This window comes from Vicia villosa, linkage group LG3, assembly GCF_029867415.1.
Source record: "Vicia villosa cultivar HV-30 ecotype Madison, WI linkage group LG3, Vvil1.0, whole genome shotgun sequence".
Lineage (NCBI taxonomy): Eukaryota > Viridiplantae > Streptophyta > Magnoliopsida > Fabales > Fabaceae > Vicia > Vicia villosa.
In genome coordinates, this window is record NC_081182.1 from 3,460,732 (window position 1) to 3,481,246 (window position 20,515).

Consider the following 20,515-nt stretch of genomic DNA (forward strand, 5'->3'; position numbering starts at 1 on the left):
ACATGGCCCAATCTCATGTGCCAGATTTCTGTTTTCGACAAAGGTTTCGTGGATGCAACATTTGTCGAACCACTTACAACTTCAGCCTCAAGGGTATACAAGCCTTGTTTCTTCACGCCTCTCAAGACTTCCTTCGAACCCTTCATGACTCTTAGGATACTTTTCTCTCCTTGGAAAACATATCCTTTCTTGTCGAATTCACCAAGAGAAAGCAAATTTCTCTTCAAATCAGGAACATACCTGACTTCAGTCAACAACTTTATTGACTCATCATGGAGCTTGAATCTCACAGATCCAACACCTGCAATCTTGCAAGCCTTGTTGTTTCCCAGTAATACTGATCCACTATCTTGATCACATAATTCCTCGAACAAGTCTTTGTTTGGAGTCATGTGCCAAGTGCAACCTGAATCCATAATCCACTCCTTCTTAGAGTCACTGCTTGAAACCACAAGAACATCAGATGATTCGAAATCATCTTGAACAATGGCAGCGTTGCCATTATCCTTACCTCCATGATATTTCAAGCGTTCAGGGCACACCTTTCTTGTGTGACCCTCCTTCTTACAATGGTAGCATCGAATGCCAGATGCTTCGCCACTATAAGTCTTCGATTGGCTTTTGCCTTTCTTCTTGTCGAACTTACCATCCTTTCGTAAGAGTTTTCCTTTAACGGCCAAACCTTCGCCAACAGTCGAAGGTTTATGCTCCTTTCGTTCATTCAAGTCCTTAGAGTACAAGGCTGATTGAACTTCTTCAAACGTCAGGGACTCCCTTCCATACAAGAGAGTTTCTTTGAAGTGAGCATGTGATCGAGGCAAAGCGCACAATAGTAACAGCGCTTGATCTTCATCATCGATCTTCACATCAATATTTTCAAGATCAAGAATCAGCTTGTTGAACATATCCAACTGCTCAGCCAATACTTTGTCTTCAATCATCTTGAATGAATACAAAGCTTGCTTCAGGTAGAGTCGATTTACCAGCGATTTGGTCATATACAAACTTTCAAGTTTCACCCATAACCCTGATGCCGTCGTCTCCTTTGATACCTGCCGGAGAACCTTATCACCAAGGCTCAACAAAATTGCGCTGTGTGCTTTCTCGATCATATTCTTCTTCTCCGCTGCCGTCAATTCTGCATTCATGGCTGCCTCTCCCTTCAACGCTTCCAAACAACCCTGCTGAACCAGTAGGGCTTTCATCTTCAAGCGCCACAGACCGAAATCATTCACTCCGGTGAACTTTTCAATCTCATACTTTGTTGAAGGCATCTTCTCCACGCTCACCGCACCAATTTGTTGTGAAAAACGATACCAATAACAAAGTATAATAGGGAATTAGGGAAGAGAATAAGAACACAAGAATTGGTTATAACTGTTATTCTTTTACTTTCTCTTAAAACAAGATTACAAGTTTACAAGAATAACAAATAACCTCTCTCACCCTAAATTAGGATTTGCAGCTTAGCAATGATGAGAGACTAGTATGCTATTTATAATAAAACCTAACATACTAACTAATGGGCTTTTTCCACAAGGCCCATTACACAAGTCTACTTAATAAACAAGCTAACTTAACAAATTAGGGTTTAAACACTAAAACCTAATTTAACATGCTAACAACCCTAGCATCTTCGACACAAGCATGTGAACAACCTTCGACTTCATGCTTAATCTTGTCGAACCAAGAAGCTACCATTCGACCATACTAGAGTTCGATCCAATATCTCACAGATGAGATATATATATATATATATATATATATATATATATATATATATATATATATATATATATATATATATATATATATATATGAAATATGGACTAATTTGATGCATCTTAATTTCTAAGCAAATTACATAAACACATCATTGTTTCTGACAAAATTATATAATTAGAAATTCAGCGTTGAAATGAGAAAAATTCAACAATCCTAATTTATCCCCCTCCTCGCAGGTTGCATATAACACTTACAATTGGCATCAGAATAAGAGTTGGATAAATTGCTCATAGATATAAGATATATGGATTTCCATTAAACCATTCTTAGGGGAAGGTTCTAAGATAACTATACCTCCTTTCTTCATCGATGAATGTTACGATTTTTAGAAATTACGAATTCAAATTTTTATTAAATCTCATGGTGTAAATTTTTTGAATGTTGTTGAAGAATGACCCTTCATACTTACTACTATTGTTAACGGTGTAGAACAATCTAAGTATAAAGATGCATGGAATGAAGATGATAAAATCAAAATTCACTATGATAAAAAGGCAAAGATCATCAACCTTAGGAAGATATGGATTCTTTAGAGTATCAAATTGCAAAATGGCTAAATAAATATGAGATACCTTAGAAACAACACATGAAGGAACAAATTAAGTTAAAAGATCTAGATTAAACACCCTTTTCCGAGAGTACTAAATGTTTAGAATGTTACCGGGAGAGAAAATTCTAGATATGCAAAAGAGATTCACTCACTTAATAAACCAAATAATCGTTCTTGGAAAACTTTTACTAACAATGAATTCAACTTTAAGGCTCTAAAACCATTAACAAGAGTATGGCAACCAAAGGCGACAACCATTTCAAAAAAGAAAATCATATAAAAATGATATTGGCAACACTATTTAGAAAGTTACAAAAACATAAATTAGAACATGTTCGATTGTAACAACATGAAGAATCTGAAAAGAGACATAAAATATCTCCTTAAAGGCCGAGTCAAATACAAATCAACAAGAAGATAGTTGAGAAGAATATGACAACTTAGCTCTTCTAGTAAAGCAATTTGAAAAGTTCTTAAAGAAAGACAAGATGATGAGATTTGGTCAAGGAAAAAAAATTTGAAGAAGAAAAAAACATCAACATCAAATCAATACTTCACTTGCTTTTAATGTTAAAAACAAGAGCACACTAAAGCCAATTGTTCAAATCTCCAAAAGAAAAATGACTTAAGGAAAGAAGGACACGAGACCAAATAAATCATATATTGCATGTGAAGACAATGAAGTAAGTACGTCTTCAATTTTTGAAAATGAAGAGCAAGCACACATCTCATTTACAACATCATATGACTCCGACGATGAAGACAAAGAGGTTAGTAATGATAAAACCTCCTATGATGAATTGCAAAATATATTTAATGAATTACATGATGAATGTCTAAATCTTTTTTGGATGTGCACTAAACAAAAGAAAATTATTTCATCTCTAGAAAGTAAAACAAGTGTCTTGCAAAATGAGTTAGACAAAGTTAAAATTAACAAAAGTAAACATTCATGCTAGTTTCTCAACATGTAATAAATGTGCATCTCTGAAAATTAAAATTGTTGAACTGAATCAAATTATAAACAAATATGAAAAGGAAAAACACGCTTTGGATATTGTTCTAAGTATTCAAATATATATAAATGATAGGAGTGGACTAGAATTTTTTTTTTAAGAGAGTGGACTAGAATACTTTAAATTAAAAAAATTTAGGCAAATAAAAAGATCATATTTGTTAAATCTACCAATGCCTATGCAAGTGTTCAAACTAGAAAGGTTAAACTAATTTTCAATCAAAAGGGATTATGTTAAACATTCTTTCTATACCCATAAAAAATATGTCTACATGTTTTTAATGTAATTGTAAAGGATATATGAGAAAATTTGGTGTATCAATTGTTAAGTGTATATGGATAGAGAATGAAGGTGAAAAAAATTCTACTAAAGAATGAAGATTGAATTGTGTATAGTAAAGATTCCTTGTTTTTTCAATCTTGATTCAGAACCGAGTAGATGAGATCAGGTTCTGTATCAAGAAGAACTAAGTTAGATCAGAGTCTGACTTCATAGTTCAATAGTTCAGTGCACAATGTAATAATTAAATGCATAAGTAAATAAAGTGATACACATATCTTGGTTTCTCCCAAATTGAGATTAGTCCAGTCTCCTCACAACAAAAGAGATTTTTACTATAATCATCCATATTACAATTTTCTTAATCATACTAGAAAGAGACTTCATTGCTCAAACACACAGGCTAGAGACTTCTTTGTATAATCCTACAATTCAGGTCTTCTTTCTCATATAAATAGATGGGTTAAAAATGTTTTTGGTCCCTATAAAATTATCAAATTTTGTTTTTGGTCCCTATTAAAAAAATGTCATATTTTGGTCCCTACAAAATTATTATGCACGTAGTTTTAGTCCTTACTGTTAAACCGATGTGTATTTTTGAATGATTATTTTATATAGGGGTGGCAAAATGGATGGATTGGATGGATATGGATTGGATTGTTAATGGATGGATCAAACCAATCCATTAATCCATTACAATCCACTAATATCTCTTAATAAAAATCCAATCCAATCCATCCATTAAAAAATAAAATTCATCCAATCCATCCATTAACATATTTCAAATGGATGGATATCCATCCATCCAAGCAAATAATTATAAAAATTCTTAATTATTTTTTAAATTTCATTAAAAAATTAAATTTCACAAAAAAAATATTGTTAATTATTTTTTAAATTTCATAAAGAAATTATATTTCACAAAAAAAAATATTGTTAATTATTTTTTAAATTTCATAAAAAAAATTAAATTTCACAAAAAAAATATTGTTAATTATTTTTTAAATTTCATTAAAAAATTAGATTTCACAAAAAAAATATTGTTAATTATTTTTTAAATTTCATAAAGAAATTATATTTCACAAAAAAAAATATTGTTAATTATTTTTTAAATTTCATAAAAAAATATTGTTAATTATTTTTTAAATTTCATTAAAAAATTAAAATTTCACAAAAAAAATATTGTTAATTATTTTTTAAATTTCATAAAAAAATTTAAATTTCACAATAAAAAATTTAAATATTCTTAATTGTAAAAAACCACACATTCTCTCTCTCTCTCTCTCTCTCTCTCTCTCTCTCTCTCTATATATATATATATATATATATATATATATATATATATATATATATATAAACAAATCTTAAAAGTAAATGGAAAAATCCATTATTCTAAGAAGTAAACTAGACATACACTAGTCTGAAATGACATAATTAATGTTAATAAGTTTAGAAAAAGTGATACAAAATTAGTACAAATCTTTCGATTTCAATTACATCAAGTTCTTGAATTACAAAAGAGAATTTCTAAGTGAAACAAGATTCAAATTCAAGATTACATACAGTACTAGACTACTAGCTACATATCCCAAGTTGAAACAAGTTGAATTCGAGTTGCATAAAATCAAAGTCCTTAAGCTACAAGAGAATTCCAACTGATTTGAGCCACTCAATTTCTTCACCTTTCGACCTCTTCTTTGCATGCCATTCTCATCATTGCTCATCTTCAAGTTAAAGAACCTACCATAAAGTAAAATGATGAAAATAATCCATTAAATTGAAATGAAGAGAGTAATGATGAAATTTATGATTGGAAAAGATGGTGACTTCTAAATAAGAAATGATAGAGTTATAATTATGAAATCATTGGCTCACACTCACACAATACTACCTAAATGGTTGGTATCAGCTTTATTGAGAAATGTGTTTGAGAAGACAAAAGAAAAAGTCCAAAGTAAAATCAAATAATTTTGCTGATACAAAACAAAAGGTACTAATTCCTCTCACTATTTTTGTGTCACGGAGATCTGACTCCACTGTTCTCTCTACAAACTTGTTTTTCTTCATCATATTCCATTCTTATCTCAAACAAACCCAATTCATTTCACCATGCAAATTATACCTTACACACACTATATTATACTTCTTGTATCACTTCTTATCTCAAACAGACCCAAAGAAAAAGAAAAGTAAATTATCTCAGACAGTACCAACTTCTTTTCTGCTCTATTCTATCGAATAACAAGAAACCATGGCACAAGAGAGTATTCACATGAAATTGATATTATGAACAGAGCCATAAGTCTCAAATTTCTTTATCCAGTTCAATTGAAATTAGGCACATTCATTCAAAGTTGTATAAAAAAAGAGGGAGAAACTTACGTACCATATTCGTATAATGCTCTCCCAAGATAGATGGCAACTTCCAGTAACCTCATGTTGTGGAAAAGAAGGTTGAAAGGTCTTCAACAAAATCGGGTCCATCAATATCAAATGCAGCTATAAGAGAAAATCAAAGTAGAAAATAATTAAACATACATTAACTATAAAAGAAGATAAATGAAAAGAATATAAATGGAAATGTTGTAGATACTAACCTGGAATTTCACAAAGCCAATCACGTGTACACAACAATGCTTCAACATTATCAGATTTAAGAGCGCTTCGATACTTATCAAGTATACGTCCACCTATACTAAATGCTGATTCTGATGCAACTGTAGTGATTGGAATGCTCAAAAGGTCACGTGCCAATATAGCAAGTTTGGGATATTTACCCTCATTTGCTTTCCAATATTGCAAAACATCCAAATCAGCATATTGCTCATGATCAATTTTTTTTTCATTCAAATAAGCTTCCAAATCAGACTCTTCTCTTGACGGTTCACACAATTTACTTGTGTAACTCCCAAAATCTTGCAAGTCATTTGAGGGAATGTTTGGACTACCTCTAATTGATCTTTGTGAAGATGAAGTGCTTTCTTCATTTGAGGACTTGAGATATTCTTGAAAAAAACTTTCAACTTATCAGAGATCAACTTTGCAACTTGTACTCCCTCATCACCTAACAACTTCACATAGCACCACTCAACAAACTGCAACTTATATCTAGGATCCAAGATGACAGCAAATGATAGAACAACACTATAAGAATTCCAATATTTATCAAACTTTTTCCCCATTCTTCTAGCCATGCAACATAATTGATTTTGTTTTTCAAACTCACTATGAACAACACATGCAACTTCCTTGATTTTCATGTGAATTCTCCACACACCACTAAAATAGAGGTTGGCGGTTGGATAAGAACTACCCGAAAATAACACCGTGATATCGTAAAATGGCTTCAAAAAATCAGCTATGGTTTTTACCTCATCCCACTCCTCGTTTGATAAGCAACAATCAAAATAGGGATCAATATCACTTAGGAGCGTATAGGATTCTCGTTGACCTATAGCAGTCTCAAGCATCAGATAAGTGGAATTCCACCTAGTAGGTAAGTCTTGACGAACTTGCTTAGAAGTCACATTTGAAAGTTGCTTTAAACAAGATGCAAACTTTATCTTTCGAGCTTCTGAGCCCCTTACATATTTCACACACAGCCTTATCTTTTCTAAAGATTCATCTATAACCTTTAAACCATCATGAACTATTAAGTTCAAAATGTGTGCTCCACATCTAACATGAAAATATGCTCCCTCGGCTGTCAATCCTAATCCTGATGATAAATGTTTTTTTTAATATATTCACCATAACATCATTGTTAGATGCATTATCTAAAGTAATCGTGAATACTTTTTTCTCTATACCCCACTCCTTTAACAAACTTATTAACTTCTCAGCCAAATTAAAACCGCTATGAGGTGGTGGACAATGAATGAAGGACAAAACTTTTTTCTCTAATTCCCAATTCCTATTAACAAAGTGTGCAGTCAGAACCATATATTCATCAGTATTTATTGCAGACCATAGATCAGATGTTAAACAAATTTTTCCTGGAATTGACTGCAAATAGGATTTTAAGTTTTCTTTTTCTTTTCTAAACACCTTAAGAACATCAGACTTTGCAGTATTTCTAGTCATGGACTTAACATCAGGGTGCAAAAAACTAAGTAAGTTAACTATCCCTTCATGTTCAACAAAACAAAAAGGATAATTGTGTTTAACAATTACCTCAGAAATTCTTTCCCTATACATTTCTTGATTCAGTGGCGGATAAGATGATCCATTTCCTCTTCCAACACAAATCGCCGCATGTTTTTTCAAATTTGACGTGCCACCACCATCTCTAGCCATGTAAATTTTATTACAATTTTTGCATTTGGCCTTTGGGAGTCCTTCATCATCAACAAACTTTTCAAAACATTCCCAAGCTATAGAAGTTTTTGCTCTTTTCGAACTAGGGACTGAACTGTCAACTGAATCCTCAATTTGAATAACGGGTTCATCGCCATCGGTAGACATATTTGAACTTACTGCATGCAGAAAAAACCAAATTGTGGATCATTAATTTCATCTCCATATAAAGATTAATTCAATTTGAATTCCAACTATCTACTACAACTATTATATCTAGAATCTACCACATGACTTTACTAAAATTAGGAAACTAACATAAAACATAATGAATAATGATGTTAATATTTCAAATCATTTCAAAATTCTTGCTAGTCAGAGTCAATATGCATATATAAATAAGCCAGTCACAGACACACAAACATAACCTTAAACAAACAAATTTAGAAATGAATAATGATGTTAAATGATTCTCGAACATTTAAATTTGTAGAAAGTCTTAAACTTTTTGAAAATTACTAGCATTCATTCTTTCACATGTAGAAAATGTAAGGATACGCCAATACCTTAACCTTAATCTGAATAAATGCATCCAAAAAAACCATTATATTTCAGCAATTCAATTCAGACACACATTTTCAAACAATTGTGGTTCGAATGCGCACTTCTAAATCATAGAAGATTTCTTAGGAGTAAATGCCAGCAACACCTAATCTATTAATTCGAATTGCTGCCAGAGATGAGTCATCATCCTGCACTTGGATACCAAAACGTAGGATTTCTTGTTTGTGATGATTACAAGATATCATATAAATTGAACCTTCATTTTCAAGATTAGTGTTACTGGTCAGTGCTTAGGGTCGGGAAGTTCTTATCAAAATACTTTTTTAATCTATTCCAACTTATTTCATGAACATTTTTATGTTACCTTTTTGGTCGATGATATTGAAAAAATGATAAATTAGTATGTCAGAATCTCAGATAAAGGTACTACATTTGTTGCCATGGGACAAACTTTCTATGCCTAGGAAAAAGTAGGTATGAGTTTTAAAAATCTTACTGTTTTCAATCTAGCTCTTCTTTGTTAACAGGGTTGGCTTATACTCTCAGAGCAGAACACTCTTATCTCCCTTTTATTCAAAGCACGTTATTTTCTACAAACTGATTTTTTCACTCAGTATCTTCAATCATGTTTCAAATATAAGCCAACCAACCACACACACAACCTTAATCTACAACCAACTCAAACACACATCCTTCAGTAAACAAACATTTATAGCATCTTTCTGTTCTAACATAAAATTATCAATGGTAGTGAACAAATTTACAAAACTCTTGATCAAGAAGAAGAATCACCACAAGTGTCACCCTCAACCAAATCAACATCACTTCATGCTTTTCATTCTCATGTTTCTAAAGTCATTGATCACTGGAATAGGAACCTTAGTCAGAGTCAGAAACTTTTAGTGGACAGTGGTTATCCAATTCCAATGAGTCAATGGAAACTTGATTCGGTTGAAAAGCATCTCAACAATACCATGAGTTTGTTGGAGCTCCTGAATACCATTGCTTCTTCTCTTTCTCATTTTATGGCCAAGCTACACTTTCTCTAGCTCATGGTTTGAGTTTGAGTTTGGCTAGAAAGCATTTGAAAGCAATTCAAGGAAGCCTTACAACTAAGGCCACTTTTAGATGTTTCACCTAAACTTTTGCGATCTGTTCTTGCCACTGAGTTCCAAGCGCGAAACTAAACGCAATTTAGGGAAGCAATGGCGGCGACAACAACTGCACATTTTCTATTACTCGTGTATGCACCAGCATGTAAACACCGATTCTCTGTTCCTTTGATTTTCTATTACTCGTGTCAACCTTAATATGAATGTTTTAACTTGGCCCTTAATTGATTTCGTTTAGGGATTAATCAACACATACACTCACACATATTGATATAAACAGATCCTAAAGTAATCAGAGACATCAGAGAAACTAAGCAGTAACGAATCTTAACGTAATACAAGTAATTCAAACTTTCAAACCTTCAAAAACAGATCAACAGAAACAGCACTTTGAATGAAGCAACCCTTAACAAACATTTACCTTTTTAGCTTTGTAGAACTTGGAAATCAAAGCAATGTCAAGCGATATCTATAAACAACCCTGAAAACACAGATACACAAACCTTTGAATGAAGCAACCCTGAAACTTATAACTTATAAATTATCTTAAATACATAGTTTTTGCGTTCGAAACGAAAATCAAACATATGAATTTCGAAACGAAAAATCAAACAATGCATACAGATCGAAGAAAAATTCGGGAAATACCAATGATATCGAGTAAGAAGCCAACGATTACGAGAATATGAAACGTTGAGTTGCGATGCTGATTTGAATTTGCGACGCTGAGATGAATTGCGATTGTAGCCCCGAAACGTTGAATTGAATTGCGATTGTAGCACCAAAACGTTGTGTTGAATTGCTAGCTAAATGATTTCATCAAGAAATTGAGGGAAGAAGAAATTGGGGGAAAACGAAATTAGGGTTCTTTTGGAGAGAACGTGAGTGAAATTTGAAAATTGAATCTGAAATGTTTTTTTTTCTTATTGTGTTTTAACGTTTAACAAAAGAAATTAAAAAGAAATTAAATGTAATATATTTTTATATTAAATAGTTTAATTTAATAAATGATAAAATAATATCCATTGGATTTATAAAATAAGATGGATGGATTGAATCCATCCATATGATTTAATGGATGGATTGGATAAATCCATTAAATTATTTTTTTGCTTAATAGATGGATTGGATGGATAAATTATAGGATGGATCGGATGGATATTGTGTTAATGGATTTTATTGCCACCCCTAATTTTATAGACATGTTTAGAACGTTATAAAAAGTTCCTCGAAAAAAAGTAACTCAAAATTTGATTTCCAAGTCGAAATTTATATTAATTTTAGGGTTAAATACCTTTTACCCCCTGCCAAACAAGCGAGATTTGGTTTTGCCCCCTTTAAAAAAAATTTTGTTCCGCAGACCTTACCAAATTGAGTTTCCAACCATTTAAACCTTGTACCATGTTTTTACCTAGAATACAAGTTTTCCATCCTACGTGTCTGTTACCAATGCCATTTTTTTAACCAATTGCCACGTTGGCACATCATCATCTTTTTCCCTCCTTTTTCCTCACGGACCATAAAATCCCCAAATCAAAAACTGTGAACACTAGGGTTTGGCAAATCGTGTCCATCATCAACGGCTGCGCAGTGTTGTTCTTCATCATCTTCTTCGTCGTCATCATCACTAATAGGCATGGAACAAAGCTACAACAATGGAAGCAGCAACTCGCATGAGATTACGAGTGTTCCCCAATGTGGTTGTCGTTTTCCAATGAAGATGTGGGTAGCAAATACAATGCAAAATAGAAACCGGAAGTTTTGGAAGTGTCGTTTGGCTGGGGTAATATGTCGTATGATTTATATATTTGGCTGGGTTAATTTGACTCAACATATATATATATATATATATATATATATATATATATATATATATATATATATATATATATATATATATATATATATATATATATATATATATATATATATATATATATATATATATATATATATATGTGTGTGTGTGTTTTATGCCAATTTTTGTTGATGTTTGCAGGGTCTTAATTCTTGTGACTTGTTTTTATGGGACGATGAATTTGCCACAGCCATGGGTGAAAGTTCAAAGAGTGAAAATCGTGAATGCAAGAAATGTAATGTTGCATTGGTGAAGTTGGAGATAACAGTGAAAAAGCTTGAAAAAACAAAGTTGAAAGTTACCATAATGCAGAAGAAGATGTTTCAGATGAAAATGGGCTTCATGTTTTGCTTGATCATGTTTGCCGTGATTTTGAAGTTCAAGATTTAGGCATTAGAGTTCTATAATAACAAGATTGTTGTAGTATGCTTGTGTTAAGTTGTTATAGTATGTTTGGTTTAAGTTGTTGTAGTCTTGTGATGGGAAAATTATGTAAACTTCAAATGAATTAATGGAAAATTTTGTTTACAATTTATGGCTTTAGATGTATTAAACTACCTCATTGTTTTGTTTATAAGGTGTAATGAATCAATTGTGCACCAGAAAATAAATTGTAAACAGGTAATGAGCACAAAATGTTGTTCATATTAATCAAGACATTAAGTCTTATACTGTCAGAACAATAACTTACATAAAACACCATTAACTTGTTCAAACATAACATTAACTTACACCACTCAAAGATCAGTCAAAGATCACTTGTTCAAAACACCATAAACTTACACAAAACATAAAATTGTCATAAAGTTTACATAAAACATGAGACAAAACATAAAGAGACAAGATTCTATTTCTTTGCTTTCTTGTTTGATTTCTTTGATCCACTACCCTCCTCTTCATCTGTCAATGACATTGGTTGGTCACTATTGGAACCTGGCCCTGTAAATGGTTTTGGTTTTTTAAACCAATTTATCTTGATTCTTTCACTTGACCTCTTTCTCATTGGCTTGAGCTCTTTCACTAATTTCTTTTTCTTGTTGGCCTCTTTGTAATTCTGTGCAGTGGTGATGTCTGGTAGGCTTGTTATGATATCATCAGAAATTCCATCAAAATAGTCAGTCTGAGCTGGATCAGTTGGGATAACTTCTGTTGCCTGTGTTGCATCAGTAGGGATAACTTCACTTGCTTGTGTTGCATCAGTAGGGATAACTTCACTCCATGCCTTTGGATCAAGTTCTTTTAGCTCATTCATCTTGGTCATCCATCCTTGGTAGTATGTTGCTTTTGCTGCCCCCATCATCAAGTCCCTTATCAATGCTCCTCCACCAAATTTCTTTTTGAAGTTAGCATATAGATGTCTCAAACACAGTCTTTGTTCCACCCTTTCACCCATGTCTTCAAAAACTGAAACTAGTCCCTACAATCACAAACTCAAAGACATATTATTTTTCACAATCAACAAAAAACACAAAAAACACAAAGACACATAACTATAGCACTAACCTTTTGTTGGTCAGATATAAACACATATCTGTTGTCCTGCCCAATGTCACCCATAAGCAAATCAATAAACCATTTCCAAGTTTCCTTATTCTCTATTTCAACAACTCCAAATGCTAGAGGGAAATACTGGTCATTGGGGTCCCTACCCACAACAATTAGCAACTGACCACCATATTTTGTTTTCAAGTGACACCCATCTACCCCAATGAAGGGTCTGCAGCCATTAGTGAACCCCTTTTTGCAACCATCAAAACAAAAGTAAAAGGACCCAAATCTTGGTTGTATGGATGGACTAGGTCTGTTGACAGTGATACTCACAGTATTTCCAGGGTTAACTCTATGTAGCTCAGATGCATACCTCCTCAAATCAGCATATTGCCTATCTGCATCTCCCTCAAGTATCCTCTTGGCTATGAGCTTTGCCTTCCATGCCCTTGCAACAGTGATGCCCACAGAAAAATTCTGCCTCAAGTCTTGAATAATGTCAGTAATCCTAACACTTTGTGATGTTTGCATCTTTTTTACAACAGCCTTGGCCACCCACCTTGAGCTTGCAGATCTATTGTCTAGAACCCTAGCACATGTGTGCTTATCAACTATTGTTTTTATAGCAAAAGTATGTTTGTGGCCCACCTTTGAACAAAGTATTAAAAACCCACACTTGGTCCTACATTCCACCCTAACCCTGTAGCTCTCGTTTTTCACAAACTTTATTTCCCTACCATTAAATACTGACCACTCACGTATAGCTTCTCTAAACTCATCAAGGGAATTAAACTCCATACCCCACTCAAATTTAAAATTCTTATTGAAATGCTCCTTTTTTAAACTTTTCAAACTTGTGACCTTTGTCCTCATCTGATAAATCAGGGTCTGAGCTGTCCAACTCGTCAGTAACATATTCATCTCCATCTTCCATTTCTTTCTTTTCTGAAACCCTCATAACATCTGATAGGGAAAGAGCTTCCTTCCTAGGTACAGAAACATCTACACCTTCAAACCCATCCTCCAACCCAGTGGCACGTTCATCCTCACTATCTCCTAATCCTTCCACTACTTCTTCATCACTATGATCCTGAACATCTATTTCATTAACACATCTAGGACTAACAACTGAAAATGAGACATCTACTACATCGTGCTCTACATACATGACACCCTCTACTTCATTGGCATAAGAAAATGCAGCTACATCATAGCAGTCATCATCTTTCTTAATTTGGAAAAAGTTGGGATCGATTTCAACAACCTTTGTCCATACCCTAAATGTGCCTTCACTATAACCCCACTCATTCAACAACTTGTTAACGCAAATCATGGTAAAGTTGTCAATGTGAATGTCAGTTACATGTGTCGTTACCCCTCCCCTGTATATCATATCCCTGTCACCCATGCTCACAAATTCCCCTCCATGATTGAAAACAACACTGATTAAATGCATATTCTGAAAATTTTTAAGGAAATGAAAAATTTGTTAAACCCTAAAATAATGACAAAACCTAAAATTTGTTAAACCCTAAAATAATGACAAACCCTAAAATTCGTACCTTTCCATCTTCAATAACTTCTTCTTTTACAGGTTCGTCCCTGTTCACAACATTGGTTTTCTTGGTTGAATGGCTTGACTGAGTCGTCTTCTCACTCTGGCTTGATTGCGTCGTCTTGCTTGACCGCGCCGTCTTCTTTGACTGGCTTGTCTTCGTCTTGCTCGTCTTGCTCGTCTTCGTCTTCTTCGATTTCGCCATTGCCCTAACTTTCGTTTCGCCTTTGCTTTTTCAGAATGATTTGACCTAATTTTTTTCAGGGGGTAAAATGAAAATTGTAAAACAATAACATATATACTATGGCTTACGTGGCATTGGTAACAGACACGTAGGATGGAAACCTGGTATTCTAGGTAAAAACATGGTAAAATGTTTAAATGGTTGGAAATTCAATTTGGTAAGGTCTGCGCAACAATTTTTTTTAAAGGGGGCAAAACCAAATCTCGCTTATTTGGCAGGGGGTAAAAGGTATTTAACCCTTAATTTTATCATTATCTTTTAAAATGTAAAAATTCATATTTAATTCTTCTCATTTTAAAAAATTATATAATTTGGTAAAGAAATATTTTATAGTATTCTAAACACATATAAAAAAAATTATTCAAAAATTTTAAAAATTTTAAAATAATCTATAATTTGATAAAGAAATATTTTATAGTACTCTAAACACATATAAAAAAAATTATTCAAAAATTTAAAAATTTAAGAGTAATTAAACCATTTTCAAAATTTAAAAAAATAGCAGGACTAAAACTGCACGCATAAAATTTTTATAGTGACTAAAATATGTCTTTTTTTAATAGAGACTAAAAAATAAAATTTAAAATATTTATAAAAACCAAAAACTTACTTAACCCTGATAAATTAATATTACCATGTGACTTAGAGCTCAATAAACTATAAACATCTCATTTAAACCACAAAAATAAAAAATAAAACTAAGCATATAACGTGGATTGAATTGAACTCAAGACGAAGATGAGTTGACACGGAAGACAACAAAGCCACACACACACTCGCATCGTCTTCTACAACCAACAATCACACACTCATCCATGGAAACCAAGCTTTTCGACCCCCCTCCTCTCTATCTCCACCTCCCCTCCCTTTCTCCATCCACCACCCATTTCACAAAACCCACATTCCTCCCCTTCCCCCTCCGTAACAACCACACTTCCTTCAAATCCCTCGCTCACAATTCCGGTTCTTCACACACCGATCCCGTTCAAGACAATCAACACTCTCAATCTCCCAAACCTGTTTACTCTCCCACACCTCCCAATCGACCACAACGCACCCCTCACAGCGGCTACCACTTTGATGGAACCGCTCGCAAATTCTTTGAGGGTTGGTACTTCAAGGTTTCCATTCCCGAAAAGCGGCAGAGCTTTTGCTTTATGTATTCTGTTGAGAATCCTGCGTTTCGTAAACCATTGACGACGTTCGAATTGGCGCAGTATGGACCTAGGTTTACTGGTGTTGGGGCGCAAATTCTTGGTGCTGATGATAAATACATTTGTCAATACACTCCGGAATCGAACAATTTCTGGGGAAGTAAGCAACTAGTTGTTGTGTGTTCTTGCATAATTTGTGTTTTTTATGGAGTTGTTAAGTGGATGATGATGATCATATTGTTATTTTAGTTTAACTTTTACAAGGGAATGTTTGTTTTTGGATCTTTAGGTAGGAATGAACTGATGCTGGGTAACACGTTTGCGGTTAAGCCGAATTCGAAACCTCCGAAGAAAGAGGTTCATCCTAAGGTAGGTTCATATATATAATCTTTCAATCTATTTCTCTTTGTTTTATTAAGTGCTTATAGCATAAGCGTTTATCATATGTATAAATTATTTTTGTAATAAAAGAAGAAGCCTTTCAAACATAGAGGTGAAAGTTGGAGACGATATCATCTTTCAAGTCACACGGTTTAAATATTTTGGGTCCGTAATAAAAAATGATGGGGAAATAGAAGGGTATGTAAACCATCGAATTCAAGTTGGGTTGCTGGAATGGAGAAGGACTTCAGGTGTTTTATGTGACACCAAGGTACCACTTAAGTTCAAGGGAAAGTTTTTCCGGATTGCGATGAAACCTGGGATGTTATAGGGGATATAATGTTGGGTGGTTAAGTATCAACACGAGAATAATGTAAGTGTAGTAGAGATGAAGATGTTGCGTTGGATGTGTGGTAAGACTAGACAAGATAGGATCAAAAATGAAAATGTTAGAGTGATGGGGAAACACCTATAGTAGAGAAGATGATAGAAAATAGACTTAGGTGGTTTGGACATGTAGAGAAAAAACTTGTAGATTTTGTTGTAAGGTGAGTAGATCAGATGGAGAGAATTCAAACAATTAAGGAAGATGTTGACCTAGAAAGACTATAAGAGAGATCATTAAGAAAGATCTCGAGATTCACGATTTGGATAGAAGTATGGTCTTGGATAGAACATTATGACGAAAGTTGATCCATCTATGTAGCCGACCCCACTTAGTAAGAAAAAGTTTGTTTTCTGTTTTCATATATCTTATAATTTATAAGGTGTTTTCTTATTTCATAGGTAATCCTTGATACTCTTGCAATGGTGACTTTTTCCTTAAATTTCAACACTTTTGACTAGTTTGGAAAATGTTTTATATTCTGCCACCATCACATTATTCATTACAAAAGTTGGTTCTAGAAACAAGTCTTATTCTTTATTTCCGTTTGGTCACTTTGCTTAGGAATTTAATGATAGAGTGTTGGAAGGTTTTCAAGTCACTCCCCTTTGGCATCAAGGTTCCATTAGCGATGACGGAAGGTAGGAGTTACATTTGCTTTTTAAATTTGTCTTCTTTGATTGATTACATTCGTTCTTTGACACAAAATTTAATTATAGGTCGGATTATGTAGAAACAGTAAAGACGGCTCGCTGGGAGTATAGTACACGTCCTGTATATGGTTGGGGTGATGTTGGGTCCGCACAAAAGTCAACTGCTGGCTGGCTTGCAGCTTTTCCTGTTTTTGAACCGCATTGGCAAATATGCATGGGCGGTGGTCTTTCAACAGGCATGTGCTATCATGGTCTAGTATCCTTATTTTTTATGTCTGAACTGAAACAGATTGGTTCGATCAATTGATGTGAAGCTATTATGGCATTACCCTAGGTATAATTTGCCATAGTGGTCGGCATTTAGCCACTTGCTATCTACAAAATGTTACAAACCATTAAGATTGTGGTATTCAAGATATATTGTAATTGCTAGAGCCATGTGGGGAGTCAGGAATAGGAAAGAGAGAGTATGACAATGATCATTTACATGATCAATTTTGAACTAAAACTGGAATGCTAAGACGATGCTCGATAATTAGTTTGTAAAGTGCATTTGTCCTTTACAAATTATTCACTCTTATTTGTAATATGTATGTTCTCTTTCATTTTTCTCATATTAATATTGAATCTCAGGTTGGATAGAGTGGGATGGCGAGAGGATTGAGTTTGAAAATGCCCCATCTTATTCCGAAAAGAACTGGGGTGGAGCTTTCCCGAGAAAATGGTTTTGGGTATAAAGCTCTGTTTATTGATTTAAAATTATGGTCAGAATGCTGTATTTCCTTGTTTTATGATTACTTGAATTTTTTCAGCAGGAATCGTAGATTATTAATGTTATTATATTGATGTTCAATTATTCTAACCAATATTTAGACAAGTGTTTGCATATTTTTTGTGTCTCATATCGTTGATTTCTCATGCAGGCTCAGTGTAATGTTTTCGAAGGTGCTAGTGGAGAAGTTGCACTTACAGCAGCAGGCGGATTGAGACAAATTCCAGGATTAACTGAGACATATGAAAATGCTGCATTGGTAACTTCATACATCATTCAACTTTCAATTTGACTCATTTCATAGATCTATTACATAAGCTATATGTAGTATGAAGATTACATTTGAAATAAATGTTGGTGGTAATAAGAATAGCATGTCTATGCTCTTGTTAGTTGTTCTCTTTGATTTAACAAAAATCTAAAGCGAGAATGAGCTTTCAGTATCTTCAATTATGCATTAATTGCATTAAGGACACTTCAGGAAAGCGCATGTCCTCCACTTAAAATCATGAATGATGGGGATTTCTGTTAAATTTTTTGTCAAGTGGCTCTAGTAGGTTGATATTTCGTATATCTAATGGCAGTTAGTGATTTCTTTTGTTTCATGGTAAAAATAGTTTTGTTCTTGTAGGGCTAGTTTTGGGTCCATCTCTATTTACAATCTTCTGTTGGTCACAGCATGCCGCAACCATTTCTATTATATTATATAGTTGTTATTATTATCAATTTGTCCTGACTTTTAATATTTACTATATTGCAAATTTACAGATTGGAGTTCACTTTGGTGGAAAGTTTTATGAATTTGTGCCTTGGAATGGCGTTGTATCCTGGGAAATTGCTACATGGGGTTATTGGTTTATGTCTGCAGACAATGGCAATTATTTGGTAAATATTTCTATCCAGTCACATTTTATTTTATGTTGGTGATTAATATTACAACTAGTATATAGTTGGCAGACTCAAATTGTTATATTCTTGCAGGTTGAATTAGAAGCAACAGCAGATGATCCAGGTACTACATTGCGTGCTCCAACCTCAGAAGCTGGCCTTACCCAAGCTTGTAAAGATACATGTTTTGGAAATCTAAGATTACAATTGTGGGAACGTAGATACGATGGAAGCAAGGGAAAGGTGTTTTTCTTATTCCTACATAAACTGTTCACATACTTTGTGTTTGATTCGATTATTGGAACATGCTCATGAATATTATGTGAAAATGACAGAAAATATTGGACGTGAAAAGTGACATGGCAGCTCTAGAAGTTGGAGGAGGTCCATGGTTTAACAAATGGAAGAGAAAGACATCAACTCCACCTATTCTTCAGCGAGCTATTGGATTGCCTATAGATGTAGATGGCATCTATAGTCTGTTTCCTCTGCTTAAACCACCTGGTTTGTAGTAAGTGGTTTTAATACCCTTCTTGTAAAACTTCTCTTGGTGCATGCAAATATTCTCCGAGATTCATGGTAAGTACAAAATTTTGAAAGGGATTCATGATTAGAAGAATACAATGTTAATACATAGAAAAGATCAAATAAAAATAATTGAATTTTTACTTCAAAGAATGCTTATGGAATTCTTGACATGTATTTTGTTGGAGGAGAGAGAAGAATGTTTAAAGGTAATTAGTATTCTTGGGTCCTCTGAAAATTGTTAAACATGAATCAAACATAGATTTTTCTTGGATGGACTACTGAATTCATTATACAACCAAATTAGTTGCAATAAAGGAAATAATACAAGAAGCATATTTCTACTGCATCCCCAAGATAAAACATTTTAGATACAACTGTATCATATTTCTACTGCATTGTAGGATCTTTCTATAAATAAACATCTATATGGTACTTTGGCCACTAAATATGGTTCAAGACCATTCTAACTTTCTAAGGGACAATTGAATGATACTTTGGCCAATTTTAATTATTAAAGAGCCAAGCGTTTCTTTGAAGAGACAACCTTTTTGAAGAGATAAATATTTCTGGAGAGATTAATTTCCAATGGGACGGAAAGGAGGGAAGAAATGAACTGTTCAATAACTCAATAGTAGTGACTAGTGAGGGGGAGAAAAGAGAAAAAGACTCGATAATTCAGAGCTTTTTTTAGAGTGCTTTGGAAAGAAATATGAAAATTCTTTATATAAAGTTGGAAATTAACTAAGGTGTGTAAAGTAAGTAATGAGAGATTTAGATTTCTTTCGATTCACACACAAACACACACACAAATTTGAATTTTTGCGTAGTGTATAAGATTAAAATTTTACTTTGAACTTTTGCGTATAAGATTAACATTTTACTAAGGTGACTCGTAGTTTTGAACTCTAACATCAAAAAACACACCGCATATTAATCTCGGTTTAGTAAATGCTCTTGGAATTTTTTCTTAAATTTCATAGGAATTGACTTTCACTTTTACTAAGGTG

General features: G+C 33.4%; 2 protein-coding genes and 1 long non-coding RNA gene across 4 annotated transcripts; 1 reads left to right on the plus strand and 2 right to left on the minus strand.

The window, feature by feature from the left end:
* Positions 1-5,066: 5,066 nt before the first annotated feature.
* LOC131654770 (uncharacterized) lies at positions 5,067-10,488 on the minus strand. Of its 2 annotated transcripts, none has more exons than XR_009299568.1 (5): positions 10,251-10,488; positions 10,024-10,083; positions 6,228-8,105; positions 6,017-6,129; positions 5,067-5,370 (listed from the first exon to the last, which is right to left on the minus strand). It is a non-coding gene; the product is annotated as an uncharacterized LOC131654770 (long non-coding RNA). The 2 variants fall into 2 exon arrangements; XR_009299569.1 differs by having other exon boundaries at positions 6,013-6,129.
* Positions 10,489-12,307: 1,819 nt separating this feature from the next.
* Positions 12,308-13,746, minus strand: LOC131656924 (uncharacterized). The gene is made up of 2 exons (XM_058926481.1): positions 12,964-13,746; positions 12,308-12,877 (listed from the first exon to the last, which is right to left on the minus strand). The coding sequence occupies exons 1-2, from the start codon at positions 13,744-13,746 to the stop codon at positions 12,308-12,310; spliced, it is 1,353 nt and encodes a 450-aa protein (XP_058782464.1).
* Positions 13,747-15,457: 1,711 nt separating this feature from the next.
* Positions 15,458-20,235, plus strand: LOC131660075 (tocopherol cyclase, chloroplastic-like). Its single transcript, XM_058929206.1, has 9 exons — positions 15,458-16,061; positions 16,191-16,270; positions 17,232-17,308; positions 17,387-17,556; positions 17,954-18,051; positions 18,244-18,351; positions 18,861-18,977; positions 19,074-19,223; positions 19,316-20,235. Exons 1-9 carry the CDS (start codon positions 15,563-15,565, stop codon positions 19,490-19,492), a joined length of 1,476 nt encoding a protein of 491 aa, XP_058785189.1. The 5' UTR covers positions 15,458-15,562; the 3' UTR covers positions 19,493-20,235.
* Positions 20,236-20,515: the final 280 nt, after the last annotated feature.

Bases quoted from the DNA above. Each gene is read 5' to 3' on its own strand.
- LOC131660075 (XM_058929206.1), top strand. From the start codon at position 15,563: ATGGAAACCAAGCTTTTCGACCCCCCTCCTCTCTATCTCCACCTCCCC. The intron at 16,271-17,231 runs GTAGGTTCATAT...CACTTTGCTTAG, and splicing joins AGAAAGAGGTTCATCCTAAG to GAATTTAATGATAGAGTGTT. The intron at 18,052-18,243 runs GTATAAAGCTCT...TTTCTCATGCAG, and splicing joins TCCCGAGAAAATGGTTTTGG to GCTCAGTGTAATGTTTTCGA.
- LOC131656924 (XM_058926481.1), bottom strand. From the start codon at position 13,746: ATGGAGTTTAATTCCCTTGATGAGTTTAGAGAAGCTATACGTGAGTGG. The intron at 12,878-12,963 runs GTTAGTGCTATA...TTGTGATTGTAG, and splicing joins TTATATCTGACCAACAAAAG to GGACTAGTTTCAGTTTTTGA.